The sequence below is a fragment of the Mirounga angustirostris genome, unplaced genomic scaffold (assembly GCF_029215605.1).
Source record: "Mirounga angustirostris isolate CCGP_5_RB_7025 unplaced genomic scaffold, mMirAng1.0.hap1 SCAF_5, whole genome shotgun sequence".
NCBI lineage: Eukaryota > Metazoa > Chordata > Mammalia > Carnivora > Phocidae > Mirounga > Mirounga angustirostris.
The window spans coordinates 103859619-103886819 of NW_026991713.1; the positions used below are offsets into that span (position 1 = coordinate 103859619).

Consider the following 27201-nt stretch of genomic DNA (forward strand, 5'->3'; position numbering starts at 1 on the left):
TTAAATGAAACAAAACTCAGGCACTTGTTTCACAGATGCCTGACTCAGAGACGGGTCTGTGATGCAAGAGGAACCGTTTCTTCCAGCCACTAGAGATGCTCCCTCCTGACCCCACTGTCCCTTTGTGTCCCACCTTCCTGCTCTGAAAATTTTCAAACCTAGGAAAAGTTGGAAGAGAACAATGAACACCTTTGCCTAGATTTGCTAAATGTTAGAATTTTGCTACATATTTGATATATAATCCTTATATATCATCTTTTTTTTTTTTCTGAAAAAAACCCACACCATGGTAAGATTCAGGTCAACATGTCCTAGGCTCAGCTTTGTCTTTCGTATTCCCTGCTCAGCCTCCAGCAAATGGCTCTGCCTCTGTAGGGACACACACGGAATGTGAAGCCCCCCACGCCTCTGATTCTGGGATTCTAGGAGTGGGGGCCATGACTTGTTGGTCACGTAGAAGGGGAAGAGCTCCCTATGTGCCTCAGGTCAGCAGGGCCCCAGGGGAGGCTGCCCTCAGTGACACATATTGCTGAGAAGAAAGCCTTGGCATGGCCAGCTTGGGCAGCCTGCCATTCCACGTTCTGCCAGGATGTTTCATTAATTGGGAAACAGTGGAGAGACTGACCACAAAAGCAACCACAGATGGGAGTTTCTGACCAACAGGAGATGAACCGGCTGAACATCTGCATATCTACATGGAAGCAAAGTGGAACCCTGGACCACATTCTCCTTCACAGACCACCCCCCTCTCCGTGAACCCCCTAAGGCTGTGCCAGTCCCCACTCTCAGCACATGTTGAGGGACCCAGGTACATATCCAGAAGCAGTTCTTAGTCCCAATGTCATACCATTGTGCTGCCTGGCAAAGCACAATGGGGAGCACTTGATAGGAGACCCATGAAGCCAGGCTCCTGGGGGAGAGCCAGCACACAGGGTCCCAACCCTAACTCAGTGCTGGCCTGGCCAGGACAGGTGGGAGTTGGCTCTGTACATGGCAGGGAGGGATCAGAGGCCTGACTGGTCAGGTGTCTTTCTAGGAGAGTGGACAGGTAAATAGCTGGTATGGCCATGGGAGGCCAACAGACCAAGAATGAGAGGAGAACTAAAAGATGGGTTTCCTCCAGTGTGCCAAGTTGTTAAAAGCTGGACTGGGCTGCGAGGAGGGGACTGGCCACAGCTACAGAAGCCATCTTTACTGACCAGACACAGGTGAGGCTCAGGTCTGCTGTGGCAACTCCCTGGAAGCCTACAGAGGCAGACTCAAATGCGAGCCTTGGAGAGCCTTGTAAAGGTATATGACCTTCTGGGGACATCTGTCATTCAGAAAAGGGAGCTGAAGATAGCTGGGCTGTTGCCTGGGACAGGAGGCTGAGTGTGTGTCCCAGGCCAGACAACAGAGATGGTGCAGCTTCAACTGTCCCTATGTGCTGCCCAGGCCTTTCTGGATTGTCGTCCTCACCCCATCACTGTCTCCGTGATGCCGATGCCCTGTTACTTTCTCTAATCCCTCTCCCTCCTCCAACTTCACTGTATCTACACAGAGCTACAAGAGCCCTTGGAAATCAGAAGACTGAATAAATATCCAAGAGCCCTCCACATTGCGGGTTAGCTTTCAGGAGAGGTGAGTGGCCACCCCAGCTCCTAAGCCCGGGGCAGTAAGAGGGACCAAGTCAGATCCATAGTGCCCTACTCAGCACAGAATCCAGGTCAGTTTTCTGGACTGGTTCTTTAATAGCAAAAATTACTCTTTAATCCATAAACGTACAAAGCACGCAGGATGACAGGGCACATTCCTTAGTGACTCAGCCTCCACCTACTGCCTAAACCCATAGTCCCCGTCCCAACCTCCACCAGACTCTGGGGCACAGACAACCCTTCTCCTGTCACTCTGGACACTGGCGGATGCTATTCCACATGGGAATTCTGAGGACAAAAGAATGAATGGACAAAGCCAGCGGCTTGGAAAAATCGAGTGAATCTTTGAGGACGAAACACAGGAACACTTGCCACTGAAACAAGCCCCAGCTGTTCCCTAGAAAAAAAGCCCAAGAAAAGAACTCCCTTTATGCCTCTCTTACTTGGGCCTGGGCTGGGCTCAGGATTCAGCTGTGGGCTGCCGGGAGATCAGAGGAGGGCCCCACTTTCCACCCCGGGCTGGAGATTTGCTTTCCTTCTTCCACCTCAGCAAAGACCAATACTACACAGAGGTTTTGGGCTGGGCTTGACCCCTACGTACCTCTCGCCTGGACTTCTGGGAAGACCTCTCAAGGATGTCGTCACTGGAGAGGTCTGAGTCCTCCGAGAAGCTCAACTGGCGCCGCAGCTGCAGCTCTAAGGGGATGGAAAGAGGCAAACCGAGGACACCACGGTGCTTTCCTGGTTCCTACATGCACACACGCCGCCAGGGGAGTCGGGGAGAGGCTGGACTTCTTGGCAGTTTGAGGGGCTCTAACCCATGTGGGGGAGCCAGGAGCTTGAAGGCTGACACCTGTGCCGGCCGGGGCAGTGTGAACACTAAATAGACGGCATCCGACGACAGCCCGCCTGGCGCCTTCCCTGGGGTGCTGATCTCCGCCTTGCTCAGAATCAGGCCCTGTCCTGGGGCTGTGTGACTTGAGGAAGTGCACACACCTCCCAAGTCTTACGAGTAAGCTGGGTTTTAGAATTAGTCTATCACCTGGAATATGCTCTGTGAGCCCGTGGTTCTGCTTCCTTCTTCCTTACCCCATTAGCATAGCTCCTAAGAACCCTCGGGGAAGCAGCAGGAGAAATGGATCTTTTGAGGAGAACCAATGGCTGGACGACACACCCCTTATGCCCTGCCGCAGGAGGAATCCCCTGGTGCTGACATACCTGCTCTCACAATGGGAGACATCCTGTGCTTGCCCGAGTCCACAGTGGCACCACTGGAAGGGGTGCTGGAACAGGACTTGTCATCGCCCTTCTTCTTCTTGTCCTTCTTGTACCCAGAAAAGACGGACTTCCACAAGGACTTGGGCTTGGCAGCGGCTTCCTCCAGGAGGTCTGGGCTGGGCTTCTCTGGAGGCCGGCCCTCGCCTTTGGACTTCTTCTCTTTCTTGTTTCTGCGGGGGGAGAAGAGTGACGATCTCTTCTTGCTCTTCCCACTGGAGCCCTCAGATGAGGTGACCGAACCATCGGGGCCCCCTGAGTCCGACGGAGGGGAGAGGACCTCCTCACTAGTGGCTTCGTGCTTCAGGGTAGGCTCCCTGGGGCCTTTGAGAACGGGGCGTTTAGGGGACTCGGGGCCGAGGTCTTTGCCCTTGGAGGCAACTGAGGAGGCTTTGCGGGAGGTGCCTCCTGGGGGCCTGGAGGTCCCAGCTGCCATCTCCATCTCCTTCATCCTACTCAGCTGCTTGGCCATAGCGTCTCTCAATGCCTGGCTCTTCACAGACTTCTCCCTGGCTCGCATGCGCTCCTCAGCCAGCTCCTTGGCTTCTGGAGAGACCACGGGCAGGCCCCTCTTCTGTGGTTGGACCCCACTCTCCAGAGTAGGCAACCTACCATTCTCCTTGGCTAGGGGTGGGTGGAGGGACCTCTCTGTGTGGGGCCAGTGGGAGGGGGGTGTGAAGAACTTCTCCTGTAGACTCGCATCCTCTGTCTTGTCATCATAGGTATCCTCCACGTCATCGGCAAAGGGGATCTCATCCACACTCTCCACAAACGACTTCCGCAAGTCCTCTCGAGGGGGCTGGGCAGGCTCTCGGGGGGCCCGCATAAAGGAGGCAGGTGGTGGGGGTGGGATCACCGAGGCCTTGGGCTTGGTCTCCTTATGCTCATAAATCTGATATGGCTTCCTTCGAAGAGTTGCAGGCTCCTCATCCTGGGGTGGGGGTGGAGGTGGGCTTGAAGGTGGAGTGAGCATGGTGGAGTCTGAGGTGTTGAAGCTCTGGCTGCCCAAGGTTTTCATGTTGGAGGAGCTCCCATGAAGGCCCAGCCCAGAGCTGCTCGACAGATCTCTTCTCTCCTCATGGGAGCTTTTCAGCTCTCTGTCAGATGGGGACTTGGGGGTCGGCAGGGAGGGCTGGTCACCATCCGACTTCGGCAGGCCTAGTCTCTTAGGAACAGGTGGAGGTTTTAGAAGCTGGAGCCCCTCACCCTGAGGAGACTTCTCAACTGAAAAGGATTTTAGGGACACTGGTTTAAAGGCAGGTGAGGGGAAGCTGGACTCGGACACCTTGCTCCGATCCACAGGTGTGAGCCCGAGGCTGCGGCGGATCTCGGCGCTCTTCATCCAGAACTCTGCCACCAGATCGTTCCGTTTCAGGGCCTCATCCACAGCGAGAGGGCTGCCCAGTCTATCCTTGGTGTCCCTTTGGTTCTTCAAGGGGAGGGGAACCACGGGGATGGATGTTTTGGCTGGAACAGGCTGGAAGCATATGGGGGACTTGGTGGGGGATGGGATAGTGGCCTCAGAGGAAGGCTGAGGCTGGGAGCAAATGGGGAGCTGGGTGGTGGTGGGGGTGGAGGTGGCCAACGGTGACAGGTGCTGTGAACTAACTGGGGAGGTAGGTGTCCTGGCTTCCGGCAGAGCCACTGGCTGCGATCGGATAGGAGAGCGCACAGCTCTCTGGTCAGTGGGCACTTCTGCTTTGGGCTTCACTTTGGGGAGCAAAGGTTCAGGGAAAAGGCTCTCCTCGGGCAATTTCACTTTGGTAGGAACAGAGACAGGTGGGATTTGGGCTCCCTACAGAAAAGGAAGATAGAAGCTGCTTAGAAGGAAGGGTTCAATGGTCAGAAGAAACCTATTGGGGAGCTCTCTCTCAAAGGGCCTGTGTTTATGAAATAAATTCCTCTCTCTGTCCTTTAGGCTGTCATTCAAATGGCTCCAGGAGAACCTTCCTCACTTTTTGCTCTATTTGTTCAATTTTTAAAGCCACTCTACTTTACTGAACAGACTCAGCTTTCAGCGTTTGGTTCATCTTGAACACACCCTACATTCTTTGTGCACTGAAATGGACACCTGCCCAAAGCACACTAATGGACCCAGCTCTCCTGACTATGGACCCCAAGAGCTCAAGACCTCTGATGTATGAAGACAGGGGCCCATACTGTAAGATTTAAAACAGCTATTTTTTTTTTTACAGTCTATACTACAAATTGCCCTTCCCAGGAAGCTCAAAGATCCAGATATTCCTGCACAAATCCTTATATCACCCCACCCATTAGTCTCAGCAAAGCTCGCCCAATTTCACGAATGAAATCACCAAATTCATCTTGCTTCTTAGAATCTCAAAGACCAAACCAAGCCAACCCAGGTCTTGAGTTTGGCCTCCTTCCCTGATCTGTCCTCCACATAGCATTTCCCAAAACATATTCCATAGGACACACTGTTGCGATCTGTTTACATAGCATTCTTCAATGTGTGGCTCACATACCACTGGTAATCTGGGGGAATATTTTTAATTTTAAAACTCAGTCATACGTTCATTTTAACATAACACTAAGAAACAAACTCATCTGTCATATCAAACAAATGATTCCACAAAAATTATTGCTTTAACTTAAAAATAAATTTACTTTAAAATGGTGTGGCATGACAGCAGAGTGACACAGTGGGGGGATGACTCAGGTCTGGGTACAGGTACAGCTCAGGGTTAGGGCGATGCTGCCTGGACTGCCTTGTCCTCATGGTGAGGACTGAGTTGGATCCCCAAGGCCACTCCTGTTTTCAGCAGCCCCACTTCGCACAAGCAGCAAAAAAATGGGTTCACAGCAAGGGCCCTAAGATGAAGGAATTCATATGTCCACTCAGGGTCCCATCAGTTCTGTCCCCACAGTGATCCCTGAGCCCTTACCTCTGCCACAGGGCTGTGGCCTGGGGAGAGCAGACCGGCTTGCTCCTCAGGAGACGGGGCAGGGCTGGGGACTTGGGCGGGACCTGAACAGAACAGACACAGGCTTTATAAGAGGAAGCACCCCCCCCTTCCCGCTGAGGGTTCCTCTCCCAGCCATCTCTGCAGGGGGGGTTGCTGTTGGCCAGCAGAAAGTGCTTTCCCAGAGTGTCCCTGAATGCCACCTCTGCTCATGTTGGAAGTGCAGACTTTTTTCGCATGTGTGTGATCTGTGTCCAGCTTGGAGATGTACCTCTGACCCTTTCATGGCTCCAGAGCACACACAGAAAGGGCTGTTGGCCGAAGCCGCGTGCAGGGTCCATGCACGGGGAAGGAGGACAGCAAGCAGAGCTGTGTGCCATTGGAGGTGAGCCAGCTCCCTCAGGGGACCTGTGTCCTGGGGGCTGCTCTCGTCCCTGCAGGCTCTCAGTGGGAATTCTGGAAGCAGTTTCTCCTGAGTCAACAGACTTACTTCTCTCCTGGTGCCCTGGTGTGGTGACGGGTTGCTCCTCCTCACTTTCTGATGCCCTCAGCTCTAGCTCCGCTTCCACCACTGCCTGTTGCTGCATGTGAAGCTCCGTTTCGGCTTCTGACGGGATATCATCAGACCAGTGCTGATCTGGCAGAGGGAAGGGAGGGCACAGACCACCCGAGTGAGGCCCTGCTTCTTTTCCAGTCTCCTGCCATCCCCAGAAAGCAGCCAAACCAGCATCTTGAGGTGTAGACCTGTGCCACAGCTGGGCCCTGCCTACTGGTCCCCAGTGAGAGACTTGGCCCAAAGCCCCTTATTCTCTGCAACATGGTGCTCTCATCAAAGCCAAATGCACAAGACGGCACCTGATGGACCAGAACAGAGAGAAACACAGTGCACGTGCCTGTGAAGGGCAGGCCTTGCTTCGTGGACTCACCAATGTTCTGTGTTTCCTGCAACACCACAGCGACTCCGTGCTCCCTCACAGGCTTGTCTGGACTCTTCTCATTTCTTTCAGGCTAGTCCCTGCCCCCTTTTCCCCAACAAGTAGACTGTAATTCTTAAAATACCATCTCCTTGCAGCTACATTTCAGAGGACATCCACTGAATTAGAGGCCCTTGTCTAAAGCACCCAGTCTGCTCAGTTTCTCAACCACAGCTCACTGAACGCAGGCTCTGCTGTCTGCTGGCTTAGGGGTGGAATGACACACATTCAAGTTAGTGCCAGGACAAGGAACGCGAGCAGGGGACCTAATGGCAGCCTCTTCTGAGTGCCTTGCTTTTGCTTTAACGCATATGATCTTTCCTGAGTTGCATTCACACAGTGGGGAAGAGGGCGGTCAGCACAGTGGAGAGGGGAGGCTCTGGGGTCCCCCGTACCATCATCCAGCTCAGCACCAGTGTCCCCTGTGTCCCCATTCTCCGCTGCCTCCCCTTCTATCTCTGCCGGCTCCGAATCCACATCTTCCTCCAGGTCATTCTCATCAAATGGGACTGTAAAGCAGAAAGGTTCAAAGGAAGGAAGAAAAGGACAGACAGATGGACAGAGAGACTGCCTGTGCAGGTGTAAGGGGGCAGTGGTCTTCCCAGGGCTGCAGTGTGAAGACCTCGAGAAGCAGGGAGATGGATTCCGAAGTGTCTGGATTTGGACCCCAAGGCAGACGTCAGCCAGACTTGGGGGAGCTAAAAGCAGTGTGGGTGCTGGCGAAGGCCCAGGGTCCTTCCTGAACACATGGGACTAGCACTGCTCAACTCCAGCAGAGTCAAGTGGAAGAGGGAGAGCAGCATCAGGTCTGCTCATCTCCCCTCCTCCCCCGGGGCTGCCGGAAACTCCTCGGTGTGAGAAGAGGGGAGATGCTGCTTCTCTGGGCCCAGCAGCAACAGCAGCTCTGGGCTGCGTCACATGCCATGAGTCACTGAATCCTCACAACGATTCACTAGAGGGGCTGGGGGAAACCGAGGCCACACGGCTCCATCTAGCAGCTCCGTGCTATGTGTCGGTGAAATCACTGCCATGTGAGGGACCAAGAGGACCCCCGAGGGCACCTCCCTCCCCTTTCAAATGGCAGAGGTTGCAGCTTCGCTTGGGGTAACTCAAGAGAAATGTGTTGTTGTTTTTTAAAGCATGAGGGAGATGGTGAGGGGATATGTAAAGTTCATTTTCTAGACTCAAGAATAGCCCTTCAGTGCTACAGAATGAGGCAAAGCACTTGTCGACTTCATTTTCCTCAGGAGGAACCAGCCCCCAAACATACACACACACACACACACACACACACTCTCTCTCTCTCTCTCATTCAGACCTGTTCCCAACCTCTGCACACCTGGAGCTCACACTAACAGTTTGGAGTAAGAGAAAGCAATTGAGAAAGCAACGCATGCTGCTTTAAAGGATGCCGTGAGATCCCGTGGTCCCCGGGACTGACAGTCCCCGTCGGTCAGGGGTCCTGAGGGCTTCTTCTAGGGTTTGAAGCACAGCCACTCACCAAACAGTCCTAATTGTTCTCACTTCAGGAAAAGGGGTTATGTTTACATTTGCATATCCAAGAGCTGGAGACTCCAAGCCCAAGGGGTCGGGTGGGCAGCAAGGGCACTGGCGGTGGCAGAGCTGGGGAGATTTCTTCAAAGACGGTACCACAAGGAGAGGCCGTGCAAGGACCAGGCCCTCTCAAATCACTGGTCTTCCCATTGTCCAGCCTCTTGAATCTGTACCCCTGCTACGGTGAGCATGTGCACGGTGAGTGCGGACACCAAGGTCTGAGTGTGATAAAAATCAAGTGACTACCTGTGGAGGTGGGGTGGGGAAGACAGGGAAGGGGCACTCTGAAGATGCTGGCTTGACCTAGTCACAGGAGTTTTTGTTAAAAAAAATATATATAATTCCTTGGGGCGCCTGGGTGGCTCAGTCAGTTGAGTGTCTGACTCTTGATTTCGGCTCAGGTCATGATCTCAAGGTGGTGAGATCGAGCCCTGCGTCAGGCTCCACATTGGGCATGGAGCCTGCTTCAGATTCTCTCTCACCCTCTGAACATGCCTCCCCACCCCCGCTTGCTGGCACAGTCGCACACACTCTTTCTCAAAAAAAAAAAAACACAAAAAAACCAACAATAAAAATAATTCCTTAAGCTGTATAATTATCTTACCACCCCCTTTGTCTACTCAGCTTATTAAAAATAAGGTGGTGACTTGCATCTAATTCTGGAGAACCATTCAAAATAGGTTTGGAATGGACTCCGGGGAAAGACGGGTGAGTTCCAGAATAAATCCTAGGCTGGCGAATAGTTAATGTCACACTCCTCCTTTTGAGATACTGTGGAGCTGGTAATGCCAAGATGCTTTCCTGTGATGGTAGCATTTGTGGGGAAAAATACTGGGGGTAAAACTAGTCAATTATTTCCACAGGTTTAAAATCTTTGTGTGGTAATACTGCTGTTTCAGTTCATCATACACCATGAAGTGGGACTTCTGAGGAACACACAAGTCTCTGTGCCTCCTCAGACCTGAGCTTCCTGTCTGGATAACGAGCTCATGGTTTTATGACACCATTTCTGAAGAGGTGGGGACACAGATGCCTCTCTTCCCCCAGCACTTTTCTCCTTTGGCAGTCACCCCAACCCAGGGGAAACAGAACCAGGGCTCATCCCGCTAGGGTCCACTGTGCCCAACACGCATGCCCAAGTAAATCTATGAGTGCCTGGGCATCAAGAAGGTAATTTATACTTCTGTTGGCAAGTGCACCGGATGTGAGCACAAAGGAGACCACAACAGGACTCCCCAGTCTGGCACTGTTCCAGTCACACTGCCCCACGTCAGCCTGATCCCAGCCCCGGTCCCTTGGCCCTCACATGGTTCTCTGACTCAGAGTTGCTATTAAAAAGTGACTATGGACTCTGAGAAACAAACTGAGGGTTCTAGAGAGGAGGGGGTGGGGGGATGGGTTGGCCTGGTGATGGGTATTAAAGAGGGCACGTACTGCATGGAGCACGGGGTGTTATATGCAAACAATGAATCATGGAACACTACATCAAAAACTAATGGTGTAATGTATGGTGATTAACATAACATAATAAAAAAGCAAATTAATTTAAAAAGAAAAGAAATGTCTGTTGTAGAGTCAGAAAGGTACTAAGTCTACAGTCCTTGGGAGTACCTTGAAAGGAACAAGTGTCACATATAGTAAAAAACAAACAAGTGAGAAATATCAATGCAGCAGCAGATACTGGAGAAACGCAGCTTGAGGGATGGAATTGGGAGATTCAACCCAGGTTAAGATGGAGTGCAGAGTGCTAGAAGCTGCCACACACTATGGAAGCTAGGAATCACAGACATACGTAGCTTTTGCTTTATTTCAGCTGCCAGCTGGGAAGTCCTGATACCTCAGCCTCTCCAACCATGGTGGGAGATGTGACTAACTAACTAGGAGGGATGCCCAGCCAGCTAGGGTCTGGCTCCCTGTGGCTCTGTGACTTGTGTGCCTGTGTCCACTCTTCCTGCTGCGAGTGAGGACAATGGGCTGGGCTGGTAAGAGGCTGGTGGTAAAGATCCATGAGCTCCAATCCTACCCATCCCAGAAGCAACCACTAGGACCACAGTTCTCAACCAGGGGGGCAATGCTACTCTTCTTCAAGTGGTATTTGATATTGTGTAGGGCATTTTTTGGTTGTTGCCTGGATGGCTGCGGCAGGAGGTAGAGGCTGCATGGCTGACGTTTCGAGGGCCAAGGCCAAGGAAGTTAAATGTCCTGCAATGCAGAGAACTGTCCTGCCCTCGCTGAGCACTGCTATGGCCCGCGTTGAGAAATACCTCTCCAGAAAAGGTTAGGAAGGACAACCAAGGTTTCTGAGCTATCTCTTGGCCTAAGTATTTAAACAGACCCCGCACCTCAGTATGCAGACCCAGTGGACGCTACGTCTAGTTATACCCAGCCTGTCCCTCTGAGCTGGACAATATCCACCAATCCTCTGTTACCCCCTCTTCACTGAGGAGTCTTCCACAAGTCCCTGAGTACTGAAAGTCTTTTCTGTACTTTGGTGGGTTTGTGGAATATTAACCAATTCCTCTATTTTTATACCCAACTGCTACACAACTTAATTTCTACAGACTTTAAAAATCACTGCTAAAAATGTTCCCTCAGCTTTGGCCTTTACTCAACCTTTAGCAGCAGCAGCAGCAGCAGCAGCAGCAGCAGTAGTAGTAATAATAATAATAATAATAATAATAATAATAATAATAAAAAAAATAAAAAGTTTAGTCAGTTCTGTCTATGCTACTGCCCTCCTCCAGACCTTCCCTGAAGGGCGTGGGGTGCGCATCCGGTCCATGCAAGGATGGGCTGCCTGAATGAGGCATGCATGTGCCCCCCCTCCCAACCCTGGCATGCACTAGCAGCAGGACCAGAATTCTAGTGTTAAGGTATGAGCAGAGCTGCCAAGAGAGAGTGGTTATGGTGAGTGGGGAGAGAACAAACATCACCAGACTACCTCCGGAGACTGTCTCCAGCCAGGCCTGCACGGCTGCGCGGCGTATGGAGGGAAGGTCAGGCACTGAATTTAAAACAGACGATAGGTACAAAGTTACACAGGAATGCGTGCTCCCCGTGAGGAGAGCTGAGGTCATCCTAGAGCCCCGAACAGAAGAGAAACTGAGAGATGTTACAAGCCAGAGGCCTGTCTGGCACCGACAAGGGGTCCCAGTCCCATTGTAACCCAGTCCCATTGTAGGCATTCAGGATGAAAAAAGGAGAGAAAGCATAGGGAGGGTCAACTGCAGCTCAAGGCTGCGGAGCTACCCCATGCTGCAGGCCAGTCCGACATCCCTGTTCAGCAGGGTCTCTCTCCTCACTCCTGCTGACTGTTTATGCTGCTGCAAAAGTAGTTAACAGAGGTTGGTCTTGCCTATAGGTAAAGACTTGGGGCTGGGGAGAACCAGATGTCCCCGTGAAGGGCTAAACTTCATGAAGGCAGGGAGCACCCCCTTTGTCTACTCAGAGCCTTACAGGGTGTGTGGCCCCGTCAGGCACTGAACGGAAGCATGAAGAAAAGTGAGTGAGAGACAGAGGTTGATGACGCCAAGGATCCATATTTGGACAGTGGGTATGCTGAGGTTGGAAGGCGTGGAGAATGGCACGGCAGCAACCACATCCCTCAGCAGTCTCCATTTCCCCCTTTTATTGCTTGCTATTCCTAGAAGAGGTCAGGCTAAAGTTCGTCCTCACCCTACTGTGGAACACAGACCGTCTCACCTGAAACCTAGAGCTGAACATTAGTCTATCTACTCTAAAGGCCTCCTGGATTGAAATCGCTTCTTCAAACTTCATTTCAGTTCAAAATATAGTCCCCCACCCTGTTCTGCCAATGTACATTCACACTCAAGACACACCACACAAGGAAAGCACCAGAACATTTTACCAAGTGGACAGAGGAACCCTGTCTAGTCATATGGGGAAAGAAAGCAAATTCTTGGTTTTCCCAAGGTCAAGTTCATTTTACTAGTTTGCATCCATGGAGAAAGAGCTCACAACCTCTTAACCCATAGAGAACTTTACATATCCTCAAACAATAGCTAAGGGTAGTGGTCACAATTAACATCAGGAAAATAAAATGGATCGTTGGCTTACATTTTGATCAAACTGATGGCTTTGATCCTAACGGAAGAGTTCTCTGCAGCAACGAGAGGGGAAGCAGGGACAGAAGGTGCTCTGAGGGGCATTGGGACCTTGGATCTTGGAACAGTTACCTCTAGAAGTGGAGGACTCAGAGGTTGGTACCATTCGCTCCTCCTCCTCTTTCTCGCGAATATGTGTCCAGTGCACATCAGCCTGGATCTCCAAGGGGTCGGCCGGATTTATGATCTGCTGTAGCCTCTGGCTCCCGACTAGTATACCAGGGTCAGAGGTGGAGGAGAGAAGGAAGGGAGAGATGATGGAGGAAGGAAGCAGAAAATAAACAGTCAAGGAAAGGAGGGGATGAAACACCACAGAAAAGGAAACAGAAAGAAAAGTTACTGTATTTGCCAGGATCAGTTTGAATCAGAAAGAGGCAAAAATTGAGAGTGTAAACACACACACACAACACACACGATTCCCACTTGTTCAGCTTGATTTAGTTGTTTCAAGCTTCACTTATACTGTTAATTTCAACGAAGAGAACCATACATTCCAACTCCAAACAGAAAGAACTCTCCTTTCTGATGCTCTTTTCATCTTATCTGCATTTGAGGGACCCAAATGCCCAGTCAGAAGAAAGAGCAGGTTACAACTGCCGCTGAAGGGCCACCCCTCCAGGTCATGAGTACTCAGCACAGTGCCTACCGCCACCTGTCATGTTGACTGCTTCTCCTCTGAGATTTCAGCCAACTGACAAGAGAGAAGTGGGATGGGGCAGTATCATTCTGTCATGAACCAGCTAACTCATGCAGGATAGAAACTTACTTTGTTGGTACTTTAGTGTTTATCTTTTGCAGCTAGAGAGAGAAAAAAAATCCCCCTTCCATAATAGGTCTCATGCTGCATGCTGGTCTGTGGCAGGGACAGGGCAATGGGGAAAAATGGGAGTTTGGGGAGGCGATGGCTGGGAGAGGAAGCAGAGCTCTATCCTGTAAATTCCCAAAGCTTTGGGGGTTCGTGGGAAGGAATAAAACAATACCTCTTTGCTTTTTCTGAGGTCAAAACCCTTTTCCTTAAAACTCCATTTGGTGCCCCACTGCTCCCCTCTGGACACAAGACCTGCCTTTTTAGCTAAATGAGAACTCACCAGCAGCCCCTTCAAATTATTCCTGCTGCCAGAGCCCAAGGAATATACATGCAGCCCCTGCCCTGTAAGCTCCCTATAATCAGTGCTTGGACCATGCCATACAGTTGGGATAAAATAAAGGAACAGCCAGTGACTTGGAGAGGGGACACTTCGGGAGGGAGGAAGGCTTTTCAGGCAGCAAGAGCAGGTGCCACCTGATCTGAAGGACTCTGGGATTCCTGATGGGAGCCCACTCTCAACAATCTAACTGGACAATTTGACTTTGGCGTCACGATCACACAACCTCTTTTTTTTTTTTTTTTTTTTTTAAACACAACCTCTTGATTTTTAAGCAATGGAGAACGTGATATGGACAGAAAGTACCAGTAAGACCACCAAATGTGGGTGCGGGCACCATGCTGTGTTAAATGTGGGGTGGTAACCCCGCATGCACTCTCTCGTTGGAACTGCTGGTCTCCACAGATTCATTTTCCTAAGGTCAACCGGCTTTTATGGTGTTGGATGGGGCTAAATCCCAGCAAAGTCACCCAACAGCTTGAATGTCATATGACTAAGGAAGGTAAGTCAAAGAGAAAGATGTGGATGCTGTCTTCATCTTCTAAGCAACAAAGAGAAGACAGTGAGTCTTCACCCTCAGATAATGTTCTGCATCCTGTTCATAAATGAAGCCTTGGGGACTTATCAGCCAGCCTGTCCTCCTTTTTCAAAGAAAGGTTACAAGGCACAGTGGAGGGAGGCTCTGGGCACCTCTGCTGGTGACGGTACCCATGCCGCTCCGCCACTTACAGGCGCCGTGACTGCAACCTGAGGTTCTCTGCAGTAGAAGAGGCCAGGTCTTTGCTAGAGCATGGGGCTTGTGGCAAAGCATACAAGGGGCACAGACGGGGCCACATTCAATAAGGCTGCTTCTGGAGTCTTCTCCTCTGACTGCCCCTTGACTCTCCTTTGTCTTACATGCTATTTTGTACATGACCATTCATGAAAGCTGGCCCAGGGACAGGTGCCGAGCTAGGTACGTGCCAAAGCCTGCCAGGGCAGCTTTATAAAGCACAGATCTTTTCATGTGGGACCTGCTCTTGAAGGCAAATTCTGGATGGCTGCTAGGGAGCCAGGGCAGAAGGTGGGCAACGGGCAGAGCGGGTACCTTTACGTGTACCCATAGCTTCTTCCTTTGACAGCTGCTGGAGCCACTGGCCTTGCAGGAGTTCTCTGTCCCAGGGGCAGTACTCCCCTTCTACAGCAGGGGGAGCCAGACACCCACAAACACAGCATCAAGAATCCCACGCGGGGATAAACAGAGAGAAGAGAGAATGGAAGGGAGGAAAGAGAATAGAGAAGAGTTATCTTCAGGTGCAAGGCAAGAACAGCCTGTCACTGTCTACACAGCCATAGAAGTCCACTGCCCAGAAGCTACACACACCACGGGCTAGGAACACAGGCCCAGGGTTGGGCTGAATTTGTCGGTATGTTTCTCCCGTTAAATCCCATCCCTGCAGGCTGGTTCTTGACGCTAGTTCCAGATCCAGGAAATTAAGTCTGTGTGGAGGAAAGCAGGGCTAAACTCTCCCACAAAGGGTACAGACTTTGACTTTAAGCTGTGTCTGGGGCTAAAGCCACCGGACATATGAATCACCAGCTAGAGATAATGACGTCTGAAATGATACAAACAAAATACCTTTCCCCCGATGCACTGTGAGCACGATCGCCCCCCTGACTACATGGACACGGGGGCAGCCCTGAGCCTGAGCCAGCCACAGCAGGATGGAGAACTCAAGCTGACAGCTTCCCGGCCCACGGCCTGCCTCCTTCTTACATGGACCTTACACATTTCTCATCAGAATGAGGAGGGAGGGACAGGCCACCAAGGGCTGCCTCTGTAGGCCTCACCCCAGCCTCCATCTTTGGAGGGAAGAGCGCAGGAGAACTAAGTCTGGAGAAGCCCCTTAGGGGCCTGAGGAGGCTGTGCTTTCCTCTTGCCTGCCCTGCCTCACCAGGGGGAGCTACACAGCTCTCAGGACCGTCTCAGTACCGTGCATCCTGTCTGGGAAGGGCTCTGCATCTGGTCAGCACTCGGGCCTTCCCGTGCCAGGCTGCGGGGATGGGATCTGCGCGGCCAAGCACATGAATTCCGGGAGGGGCAGAGGTAAGCAGGAAGAGCAGCAGAGAAATCTAGTGCCAACTCTACGAGGCCCAGTGCTGTCCTGAATTTAACATGCTCCTCTGACAACGGCTGGGAAGGGCTGGTGCTTTAAAGGCCCATGTCCTTCTCCACTCCATGTGCCCTGGGGAGAGAGCTCGGCCGTGAACTGACATGGCACCGCTGTCAGGGGGACTCAGGTATCTACCTGCCCTAGTTTCTTCCTTACCACCCACCAGACTTCTGTGCAGCCAGGGCAGGGAAAGAATGACCCTCTCTCTTACAGAGGCAAGAAAAGGAGACCCACCAAGTTCTTCCTCATCACTCAAAGACACACACAGCCAGAGACAGGGACAGAACTGAAACATTTCAAGTCAGAGCCAACCAGACTGACTTAGTGCTGGAACAGATGCTCCTTCTAAGGACACTGGTCCAAACACGTTACTACCTGTCATCAACCGAGCCTTGTCTCGTGGGCACCTAGCCCCTCCTCAGTGACTACAGCTCTGAGCAGAGTGAGATTCAGTGCTCTGCAGCCTCCAATATCCTGGACTCTGAGTCAGGGAATCCTCTAGAAAGCTAAATTCCCTTTATTAGAATAAATTTCTTTAACTGAAACTAAGGAAAAAAAGAGAGAAAATGAGGATAGGAGGATGAGTAACCTTATTTGGATGAAGTCCTTCTGCTGACCCTCTGCCTTCCACGTCCAGTTTCTCCTCAGAATGTGCACAAGGGACTCTATTGTCAGTGGCCTCCTCTGCCCCCGAAACTAAGGTCAGAAAGAGGCAGGAGGGATGGTCTCTGGGGCTGTGGGAGGCACATCTGTGTGCCAGACTCCAGCTGTGTGACTCCAGCCACAGAAACCTTACTCAGGCATGGAACAGACTGCCTCTGGGATGGGACAGGGTCAGAGTTAGGAGAAGAGATTTTTTTTTCTGACCTTCACTAGACTCTTCCTCCTCCTCCTCATATTCTTCCTCCTCCTCCTCCTCTTCATACTCTTCCTCCTCCTCCTCTTCATTCCCAGGCCCGTAGCTCTTTGAGGCCTCTAGTTCCTCTTCACTCTTTCCTTTCAGAAGAGCATGGATCCTCACAGCCTCCTTCCAAGGAACGCCACCCAGGTCTGAGGTGGGCAGAGGAGGCTCCTCTTCCTCCTCTTCCTCCATCTCGGACTCAGAACTGCTGTGGGGGAAACAACCACACAACCAAAGTGAGGAGACAGTTAAAAGCCACAACTGGAGGCAAAATGTCCCAGCAAAGCAACTGCTGGGCAGGAAGGGAGAGAGGACAGGCACGGAGGGGTGCAGCGTGCTCCCCCGCCCCGGTAAGACACACGAGGGGAAGGAGAGTGAGTAGAGGGCCAGAGAAAACACACACGTACACGTAACCCCTACATAAAGCCCCATGAGCCAACAGTCCAGTCTGGTGGGGCCCTCTCTTTGGTGAACAGCACTCCACCAAGCTCAGTTTTAGAGGCCCTCAGAGACAGTAGGGGGCGTGGACCCATTCAGATATGAACGCATGACCCCAGGTATCAAGAATGGAGAGAAAGTCTCCTTTCCTCATGATCTACTGTTTGATTTGAGGAACTCAAATCTGCTTGACTCAGGTGGGCTGGAAAGCTCTGGTGGGAAGCACGGTGAGAAAGAGCTGCCTCCAGGAGGCCTGAACTGCAGTTTTAGCCACAGACGGGCTGGCCATCGAGGTGCGTGTGCTGGAGTGAAGGCCATGCACTCAGTCCCGCAGCATTCCCGAAGCCCCTCCGATGTGCGCCCTGGAGCGCGACACTATGAGGAATGCACAGTTAACACAGCAGCAAAGGCACCGCTCACTGAAGTTGCAGAACAGGGACCATGGGGAGAGCAGGGAAACAAATACTGCATCCCTGGGACCATCACCCTTGACAACCAGCCACGTTTTCCACCATTCTCCCTGACGGCACAGAGCCCAGTGCTCAGCTCGAAAAGGGAAGTGGCACTGAAATGCCAGAGACACTAGCTGTGACTTAAGCAAGCCAAAATCACAGACCTCCACTCTCATGGCCACCACCCCAGAGCATCTTTACCCTCCTCCCCTGCGGCAGAGTGAGCAGTCAACAGGTGGTACAAGAATAAAATTCAGTACCCTCAGTGGGGCTGTAAAGCAGGAGAAAAACCCCAATCATCACCACACCAACGAAGTTTCTCAGACCTATTTCATGGTCCGATAATTCCCCAGAAGTCTTTTTCAGGAGAGGCTTTGCCCTTAGTGAGAAATGTGTAGTTGACTGGGCTGGAGGACATGTGGCTTTTACAATCCAGCAGGGCCCAACCGCTGGGATGAGAGAGCCCCAAACCCCAGAGGCGTCGCGCACGGGGTTGTTGTCCAGTCTGTCTTCCTGTGATGGTGGGCTGCTCTCTCCCCACCCGGAGTGGGGTTGTGCACGTAGAGAAGGAACCAGTGAATACAGTGTGAGAAGGTCAATGACACCCCACTCCTAGCGCTATTAGTACCTGTGCAGTAAAGAATCCCACCTTCCTCAAAGAGGCCTGGCCTTTGTCTCGGGGCCTGGGAGGTCAACCCTAAGCCCCCCGGAGGTCCTGCCTGATGGGAATGTCTTATTTCCCTGGAATCCCTGGGTCACGGTGGATAGTCTAACAATGTGATTTAGGGAGAGGGCTGACCACGTCTGAAAGACGAATAATTTAGGCTTGAATCACGCAGTACTAGTTGGTCTGGAGACTGAGATCAATCACACCACATAGATAATCAATCAGTCAATGCCTGGGTAATGGAGCCCCAATACATCTCTTAACATCAAGGCTTGGGTGAGTAACACTATACGGACTTTGTCACACATTAATACCAAGAAAGTAACACTGCCCTGACTCCACAGGGAGAGGATGATGGAAGGTCCGCATCTATATTTTCTTGGCCTCTGCCCTGTGTACTTCTTCACCTGGCTGATTTCAATCAGTATCCTTCCCTGTAATTAAACCATAACCATGAGTATAAACCTTTTAGTGAGTTCTGACAAATTAATGAACTTGAGGGTGGTTTTGGGAACTCCCATACTTCAGCCGAGTCAGAAGGGAGGGCAGTCCTGGAGGCTGTCTGCCCACGACTTCTCAGGTGGCCAATTCTCACAGGACCACACTGGCTCTGTTCCTTACCAGCTGTATGACCTTGAGCTGATTACTTCTGCGGAGTTTCCGCATCCTCATCAGTAAGGAGGCAATGTTAATACCTGCCTTGGAGAAATGTTGTGAAGGTTAGGGATTTTCCTGATTTTCATGTTTGTGTTACACTCTGGGATTCAGGCTATTCACTTATCTGTTTACTCATTTACACGTTCCTTCATTCATTCAATGAACATTTTTGAGTACCTATTAAAGTTCACCCAGTAGGTACAAAAATAAAGAGGGTCAGCTCCTTACTGTAGGCAGCTCCCTCTGGTGAATACTACTTCATTCACTTATTCATTCATCCACCCACGAAAACTTGCTTAGCATCTTCTACTTGTAATGCACTTCCTAGACACTGCAGAGGATACAAAGGTGACATAGAAAAGATCCTTATTCTCATGCGGAGCTAAGATGCAAACACGGCAATGACAAAAGAAGGTAGAACATAACTGCAGTGGAAGGGTTGAGAGGAGGCAGTTTAAAGTGAGTAAACATAAGAATTTGGGCCACGGAAAGCTTGGCATTTGGATTGTGACTTACTTTCATGACTTACTCAGGTATTATTTTTGCCTTACTTTTGTGTTTTCATTTGTTTACATTCTTACTACTTATCAATAATGTGTAACCCAACGTATATCACCTAACATCTTTCAAATATGAAATAAGGATAAGAATGACTACTACGCTCATCTTAAATCTTACGTAAATTTGTTAAAACTTTAGGTGGGTAGAAGGCAGGCCAGCTTGTCCTTCCTTCACAGCCAGGCACACAAGGTTACCCCTGGAGTCAGCAGGCTCAAGGAGTCCTCACTGCAGCTTTCCAGCTCCTTGTACTGTGTGCGCTGTCATGAGGGCAGTGGCACTGGGCATAATGTGAGCAATGAATACTCCATGATGAGGGCAATGGGGCCTCACTTAGAGCTCTGAGTGCCACCCTGGCTAGTTTTACGACAGCTCAAGGACCAAGGGAAAATAGCAAGTGAAGCACAGAGCATAAAAAATCGGGTGGAAAGGTCAACCCTTGCCTCTCTTCATAAGCTACCAGCTCTCAGTCCATTTCTGAGAGGCCTGGCTACATTGCTTCTGGAAATCTGAGACAGGCAAACCAGCCTCCCTCCCTTTGCGAAGGACAGAGAGACCAACAGGTATTGCCAACTGTTCCTTCCCAGGTCATATCTCCCTGGGACCTTGGAGCTGTCCTTTGAGTCTCACCAGGCTCCTTACCTCATGCACCTTACACCACAGTGTAAATTCAGTAACTCAAGCTCATTCTACATTTTCTGGCTGTTTTCCGTACCTGAATTTCTGGGTCTGGCCTTTGAAGAGGCTAGGAGGAAGGGAGTACAGGAGGAATGTCGTGTGAGGCAGACCACCCCCTGCCACTTGGTTGTCAGCCTAGAAAGTTTTTAAGTGGGGAGAATCGCTACACCAGAACAAAATACAACACAGACAACCAACTTCTCTGTCCTTTTGGGAAGAGAGGGTGACCTCTCAATTTATAGCCTCCTAGGAGAGATGAGGGCCAGAAATTGTAGTCCTCAAGGTCAGCATTCCATCATGACAGGTATCTGTTTCTGCATTTGAAACAATCTATCGCTGTGTGTGACTGTTCGATGTGGGTGGGCTCCCCCTGGACTGCGAGCTCTCTGACAGCAAGGTCAGGTCTGCTCGGCTCGCTGCAGGGCTTACCATGGGGTCTCGCACAGCCCAAACAGGCAAGGATGTGCAAGGGAGCACAACCAGGCAAAGCCAGGGCAAGCTGCTGCCTAAATTCACAGAGGTCATGGAGATGAGACCTCTGAAGTCCATCAGTAGGAGCAGACCTTTTCGGTTAGAAGAACATTTTGCAAAAATCCTCCCTGCTACAATATTTATGCTGTCACTGATCTCAAAGCACTTTCCCTGAGTTTCCTCTCATTGAGGCTATGATTGGGCCTGGTAGGAGAAAGCCAGAGCAGGGCACATGGACTAGATTCTAAAAAAACAAGATTTGCTCCACACTTAAATGGGCCAAGCAGAGGTTCTGCCATGCCAGGAGAGGAAGGGCCAAGGATGATAACAACAGCGATAGTGAACACTCACTGAGCTCTACGAACTGCTACGCAGCACAAGGCACTTCACATGAATTAGGTCACTTAATTACACATTAACTCTAGGACACGACAACTCTGGGACTCTAGGACATACTAATATCCCCACTGTTATAAATGAGGCTATCGAAGCTTAAAGAGGTTGGATCCTTGGTGTGAGAGGTCAGGATTCCCACCGATGTCCACACCATTGTCACACTGTGCCTTCTTGGATGGTTTGCCAAGAACCCAGGAGTCCTTCAGCCACTAGCAGCTGTCAGGGTGACAAACCCAGAAATAAGACCAGGACCGTCTCCTTGCTGCCTGGGTCCAACTTCACAAAGTGGAGACTGGAAATTTGGGCAGACCCTACTGTGAACGAGACAGACTGCTGTGTGAAATATCACTTTAAGTTCACAGGTGGTTTTCAAGGGAAAATAGGGAATCATAGCTTTCATTTTTAAATGAATCCACTCTATAATCAGAGAGTCCACTCCTAGATCTCATCCACTCTGACAACTGTGTGAACACTTCACTGCTCAGCAGACTGCTGGAGATGTAGGTTGTCCAGCAATCACTGCACGATGGAAATTTAATCCGTGCTGAAAGCGGCATCCTGCTCAGCAATGGCTCACATTACTGCCTCTGCTGGCAAAGGGCTGAGGGGGAGAGAGGACCAGTCAGGAATTTCCACTTGCTTATGGTCAGCCTTGAAGGAGGGGCTTCTCCTCATTGTGTTATTCCCGTGGAAGACCAAGCCCCTTCAGGCTAGCCCGTCACGGACTTTCGGGGAGTCCTCTGTGACCTGGCTGCCCCATCCGGAAAGGGCACCTGTTTGCTCTAGACCTCACTGACTTGTTCTTCAGGGTCAGGGATGTGCAAACACTGGAGGCCCTTAGCAGATGGGTGCTGCCCAAGCCATCTTCATCACCTGGGGCAAAGTTGCCCAGCTAGGCAATCAGGGGTAAACAAAACTAAAATCATAAAGCTAGTTTTTGCGATGCCTGGGTGGCTCAGTCCATTAAGCATCTGCCTTCGGCTCAGGTCATGATCTCAGCGTCCTGGGACTGAGTCCCACACTGTGCTCTCTGCTCAGCAGGGAATCTGCTTCTCCCTCTCACTCTCACTCTGTGCTCTCCCTCTCTCTCTCTCAAATAAATAAAATCTTAAAAAAAAAAAAAAAGCTAGTTTTCTTTTGTCTTCAGGTACCTGTTCTCTCCCAGAGAAAATAAAAGTACAATTTCCAGGGTCTCCTTTGGAAGATGCTCTTCCCTCCCCCACTCCAAGGAAGGGTCATGGAGCTAATTAGGTCTGGGCCAGTAGTCTCTCTCTCTTTTTTTTTTTTTTAAGATTTTATTTATTTGACGGAGAGAGACACAGCGAGAGAGGGAACAGAAGCAGGGAGAGTGGGAGAGGGAGAAGCAGACTTCCCGCAGAGCAGGGAGCCCGATGTGGGGCTTGATCCCAGGACCCTGGGATCATGAACTGAGCCAAAGGCAGACGCTTAACAACTGAGCCACCCAGGCGCCCTGGTAGTCTCTGCTTGGGTAAACTAAATCAGGACACCCATAAGACTCACGCAAGGTATTTGTTCAAAATAGGTACTCCTGGTCTCCACCCCAAGCCCACCAACTTGGCTACTCCAGGGGAGGGTCCAGGATTTACCTTTTTACCAAGTGTCCCAGGTGGCCCTTACCATCAGGGAAATTTAGAGCAGAGGTTTGAAAAGTGTGGTCTCTAGACAATAGGACCACCTGGGAACTTTTTAGAAATGCAAATCTTGGCCACAAAGAAGCATCCAGCGTGTGCCTCAGCATTAATGCAAAGCCTCCACCAGTCTGGGAGACACAGTACCTGCTCCCACACCAGAAGCCCTGCAGGACAGTCTGACCAATAGTGATTTTACTCCCTCTTTCATCTTGTTCTCTTTTGGTGGCCTTGATCATCTTCCATGGAGCACTCTGAATCCTGTACTGACCCTGGCAGACCTGGGCAGTAATGAACATAAGGTCCTGGGGCAAAGACAGTGGACTCAGGGAGTCCTGTGGGGGCTGGAGGGCGCACGTCCCCCTCCAGGCATCACTCAGTGAGACATCATTAAAACACTGGCATGGCCATGCACAAAACCACTGGCTGTGTGTATAGCCCCTGAGATGCAGGTTTTCTGCTCCTCTCTTTACCTAGAGGAGGAAGGAAGAAGCCTGGACAGGTGAGGTGGCTTCCCCAAGACTGCAGGGCGAACTGGTGTCATAACAGGAGCCCCTAATTCCAAAACTGAAGCTCCTACCGCTGACCCGCTCGCCCCCTACAGCACACTGCTTCAGGCCTCCTGTTGTCCCTCTGCACATGTCTTGTCCCTCCAGTACACCTGTCAACAACAGCCTGAGGGCAGGACCCGGGACTGTCATTTTTGTTCTGTTACCTTTTCAACAAATGACAAAGTGTTAAGGCCATGGTAGGTGTCCAAGAAATACTTACTGAAATCTCTGAATTACGTCCCATGGGTTGTGATTCTTACTGCCTAACGAGATGAAGAGACAGGGAACTGCGTGGAAAGGGGAAGATCAGCAGCCAGTAGGGAAAACAGGAAGCATCCTGGACTTGGATCCGGGAAACCTGAGTCTGAGTCTTAGTCAATCCATGATCCTAGTATTAGTCACCAGCAGTTTCCGTAATTACAGAGTGATAAGATATAGGCTCTGGTCTACTTTACAGGCCTCCTTCGAGGACGATCAAGTGAGGTGATGGACACGGAAGTCCTTTGGGAATGGTCCGGTGCCATGCAAAGGAGTACTAAAGGCAATTGCCAATCGACATGCACGCCACGTACTGTTTTAAACACTTCTTGCTATTTAACCCTCACACCAATTCTGGGAGGAAAGTCCTAGTATGGCCTTCATGTCACAGATGAGGAAATGGAGGCACAGAGAGGTTACATGACTTGCCTAGTGTCACACAGCTGGTAGGTGGCACCCAGATCCCATGCCGAGGGTACAGTGCTGCCTCCCCCCACAGGACGGTATATTCATCCGGGGAAGGGGCTGCTAGGACAAAGCACAGGCATGAAGCAGAACACAGGAAAACAGGGCTACAGCCCCCGGGCACAGGCTGACCTGCTGGCCACGTCCTCCTCTGCGCCTTTGTCCAGCACACTGCTCAGGTTGTGCTCAGCCTGCGTCTCCTCGGGCACCTCCTCCAGCTCCTCGGCCTGTTTCACAGACAGGCGGTAGTTCTCCAGCTCGATCCGTTCAGGAGTGCCCCTGAGTCGCTTGGCAATGCTAGGCTCTTCGAGACCATTCATACTTGAACCTGCAAGACAAGCAAAGCCTCAAAGTTCTATGACAAATGATGGCAAATAACCACAGGTGGTGGGGGGGATGGAGGAGGTGTGCAGGGAGGGGGGAGGCGCCGACAGAAGGATATCTAAGCATCCAAGGTAGTCGCCACTCATCTCAATAAAAGGAGGGACAGAGCTTCCATGAAGGCCAGGGAGCCAGCCAAGGGGCAGACTGCAAGTCGATGAGGTCACAGAGGCCAGGAAGGGGCTGCGCGGTGAGAGTGGCAACCCTTCCTTGAGCCTGAGAAACAGGAAGACAGCCCATCTGCCCTGAGAGGGGAGCACAGGCTTACCCTCCTCTGTCATCCCTGAACCCGTGCACAGTGGAGGGAAGAGGTGGCGGTGACTGGGGAGGAGGAGCAAAGGGGACTTGGGTCGGACCCTAAGGAGGCGCTTCTCACTGACCAAGCCCCCCTCAGCTGTCACTGAGAAGGGGAGTCCTGCCCGTTGCCCGCCCCCTGATGGCCCAGGACCCAGGAAAGGTTCATGCACTGCTCTTGGCTGATCCACAGACGTGTCCAGGCTAATTGCTTGCAGAACTTGTCACATTGTGGATTTGTCTGTCTCGTCATGATTAGATTCATGGTAAACACTTCCTATTTAGTAAGAACACCATGTGGGTGAGGCTGCGCCCCTTCCACTGCACACAGGAGGAATACAGTCGGGTTGCCTCATCTTTTTTAAATTGTTTTTTTCATTTTTATTTATATATTTATTTTTGAGAGAGAGAGTGAGTCAGACAGAGCACAAGCAGGGGGAGGGGCAGAGGGAGAAGCAGGCTCCCCGCTGAGCAGGGAGCCAGACGTGGGACTCAATCCCAGGACCCTGGGATCATGACCTGAGCCCAAGGCAGTTGCTTAACTGACTGAGCCATCCAGGCGCCTGGGTTGCCTCATTCTTGGTGACAAAAGCTTGACTGCTTGGTTAAAGTGGTGCCCAACCGGGGCGCCTGGGTGGCTCAGTTGTTGGGCGTCTGCCTTTGGCTCAGGTCATGATCCCAGGGTCCTGGGATCGAGTCCCGCATCAGGCTCCCTGCTCCGCGGGAAGCCTGCTTCTCCCTCTCCCACTCCCCCTGCTTGTGTTCCCTCTCTCACTGTCTCTCTCTCTGTCAAATAAATAAATAAAATCTTAAAAAAAAATAAAGTGGTGCCCAACCAACTTTCTGCTGTAAAGAGATATTTCCCCCTTTGTAATTAATAAGTAATCCATGGGGTGATACGTAGAAACCATGGGACATCCTTTCATCCAGGGATTTTAGTACCCATTGATGAATGGGGATTTTAAAAATTTTATCATTCCTTCACCACTGTCACTCTTTGTAAAGAACTTTTCCCATTTCTCTCTCTCTCAAAAACCAGGACTCACGGACTTTGAAAAACTTAAGTGTTGTATTTGCCATGTTTTCTTAATCTCCTTTATTCTAGAAATTTCCCTGTCTCCCTCCTTATTATCTCCTTCATCATTATGCTTTTTTTTTTTTATTACAGTCAGCCAGCATACGGCACCTCATTAGTTTCTGATGCAGTGTTCAACGATTCAGTAGTTGTGTATAACACCCAGTGCTCATCATAATAGGTGCCCTCCTGAATACCCAGCATTATTCTTTTTGATGTGCCTTTTTATCCCAAATTTGGTTAGAAGAGGCCCATTGCATTTATTCTTTACTGTATGTCTTCCCTGTAATATGATGTAGGTTTAGATTTAGAGTCAGACAAATCCAGGCTAGACACCTGGCTCTGCCAGTGACCAGCTGAGGGATCTTAGGAAAATTTCATAACTACTGAGAGCTCATTTTCCTGATCTATAAATGAGGACAGCCTCCAACTCCTAGGACTAATATGAATATGGGATGAAATTATATACATATATACACAAGTACGTGTGTGTACCAACTGCATGGGCCCTGAACCCGTCATCTTCCTCTTCTACTTAAACCCAGCACATGGGCAGTATACAGCAAATACAAGGTAAGTGCTATAACTGATGTCAGTAACATTCTTAGCACCAGTTTGTGTGTATTTTTGTGCAGGTATGTTGTATCCATTTGCTCTGGGTTGCGAACAAGAGTTACTTGACAAAGATGGGAAGGGAGTTCTGGGTACAGGGAACAGCAACAGTTAAGGTACAGTGACCTATAACGGCAGGTTGGTATTATTAGATCTGTGGCAGTATTCTTAAAGCGGTAGAGGAGAGGAAGAGACTGGGGTGGGAACAGAGCCCACATGGCCTTTGGTGACATTCTAACCTCTAAGAGATGAAACTGGGTTTTGGCAGGCAATATCATACCAACCCAGTGTTGGGTGACAGGTGGTCTATCAGGGGAAAGCCAGAATCTCTGTAATGAAGGACTAAAGGTGGGAATACTGAGTAATTTTTGTGACACGACAGGTGCGCAGAAAATCTTGTGGAAGCCTGGCACTTTTGTTGTGTACGATGTTCTGGACCTCTCCATATTGTCATTAGAAAGAACTTTTTATGAGTCCAGGAAGTCACAGAATAAAGTCTTAGTACATCTGTCAGATTTATCTGGATCTTCCACCAAATAGCATCTTTCAAATTTACTAGACAATCTTTACTAAAAAGCAAGACCCAGGGCACGTTCATCTACAAAACGTCTAATGATGGGGTCACAGCATGAATCCCTGGGCTCCCTAGGGCCCTGTGCAATGCCCACCTGTCCTAGTTTTTGCAACCCCAGTTGGGGCACTTTACACATCCCTGGTCCATTCTTCAACACTGACCTCAGGGCCCCCAAAGTGTAAGCTATGATGCTAGATCAGGGCATGTGGAAGTTTAGGAAATATGTGGACTCCAGGTAATAGCAAAAAAGAGAAAGGGAGCACAGCAGGTGGATGCTGCCGCAGCATCCTCCAAATCTGCCCCCCCCCCGCCCCAGGTTCTAACTGCACCAGTTCATCATT

General features: G+C 50.6%; 1 protein-coding gene across 24 annotated transcripts in view; it reads right to left on the reverse strand.

Moving 5' to 3' along the window:
- MICAL3 (microtubule associated monooxygenase, calponin and LIM domain containing 3) overlaps positions 1-27201 on the reverse strand; it is a 277268-nt gene that overhangs the window by 28296 nt on the left and 221771 nt on the right. For 13 of the 24 annotated variants that reach the window (XM_064591809.1, XM_064591796.1, XM_064591797.1 and 10 more), the window contains 9 exons: positions 24057-24252; positions 16651-16892; positions 12558-12695; positions 11303-11365; positions 7203-7316; positions 6324-6470; positions 5816-5898; positions 2853-4704; positions 2236-2330 (listed from right to left, as the gene is read on the reverse strand). In XM_064591809.1, the coding sequence (XP_064447879.1) occupies positions 2236-2330; positions 2853-4704; positions 5816-5898; positions 6324-6470; positions 7203-7316; positions 11303-11365; positions 12558-12695; positions 16651-16892; positions 24057-24252 (2930 nt within the window). The other 11 variants (XR_010411645.1, XR_010411646.1, XM_064591811.1 and 8 more) reach the window with 6 other exon arrangements.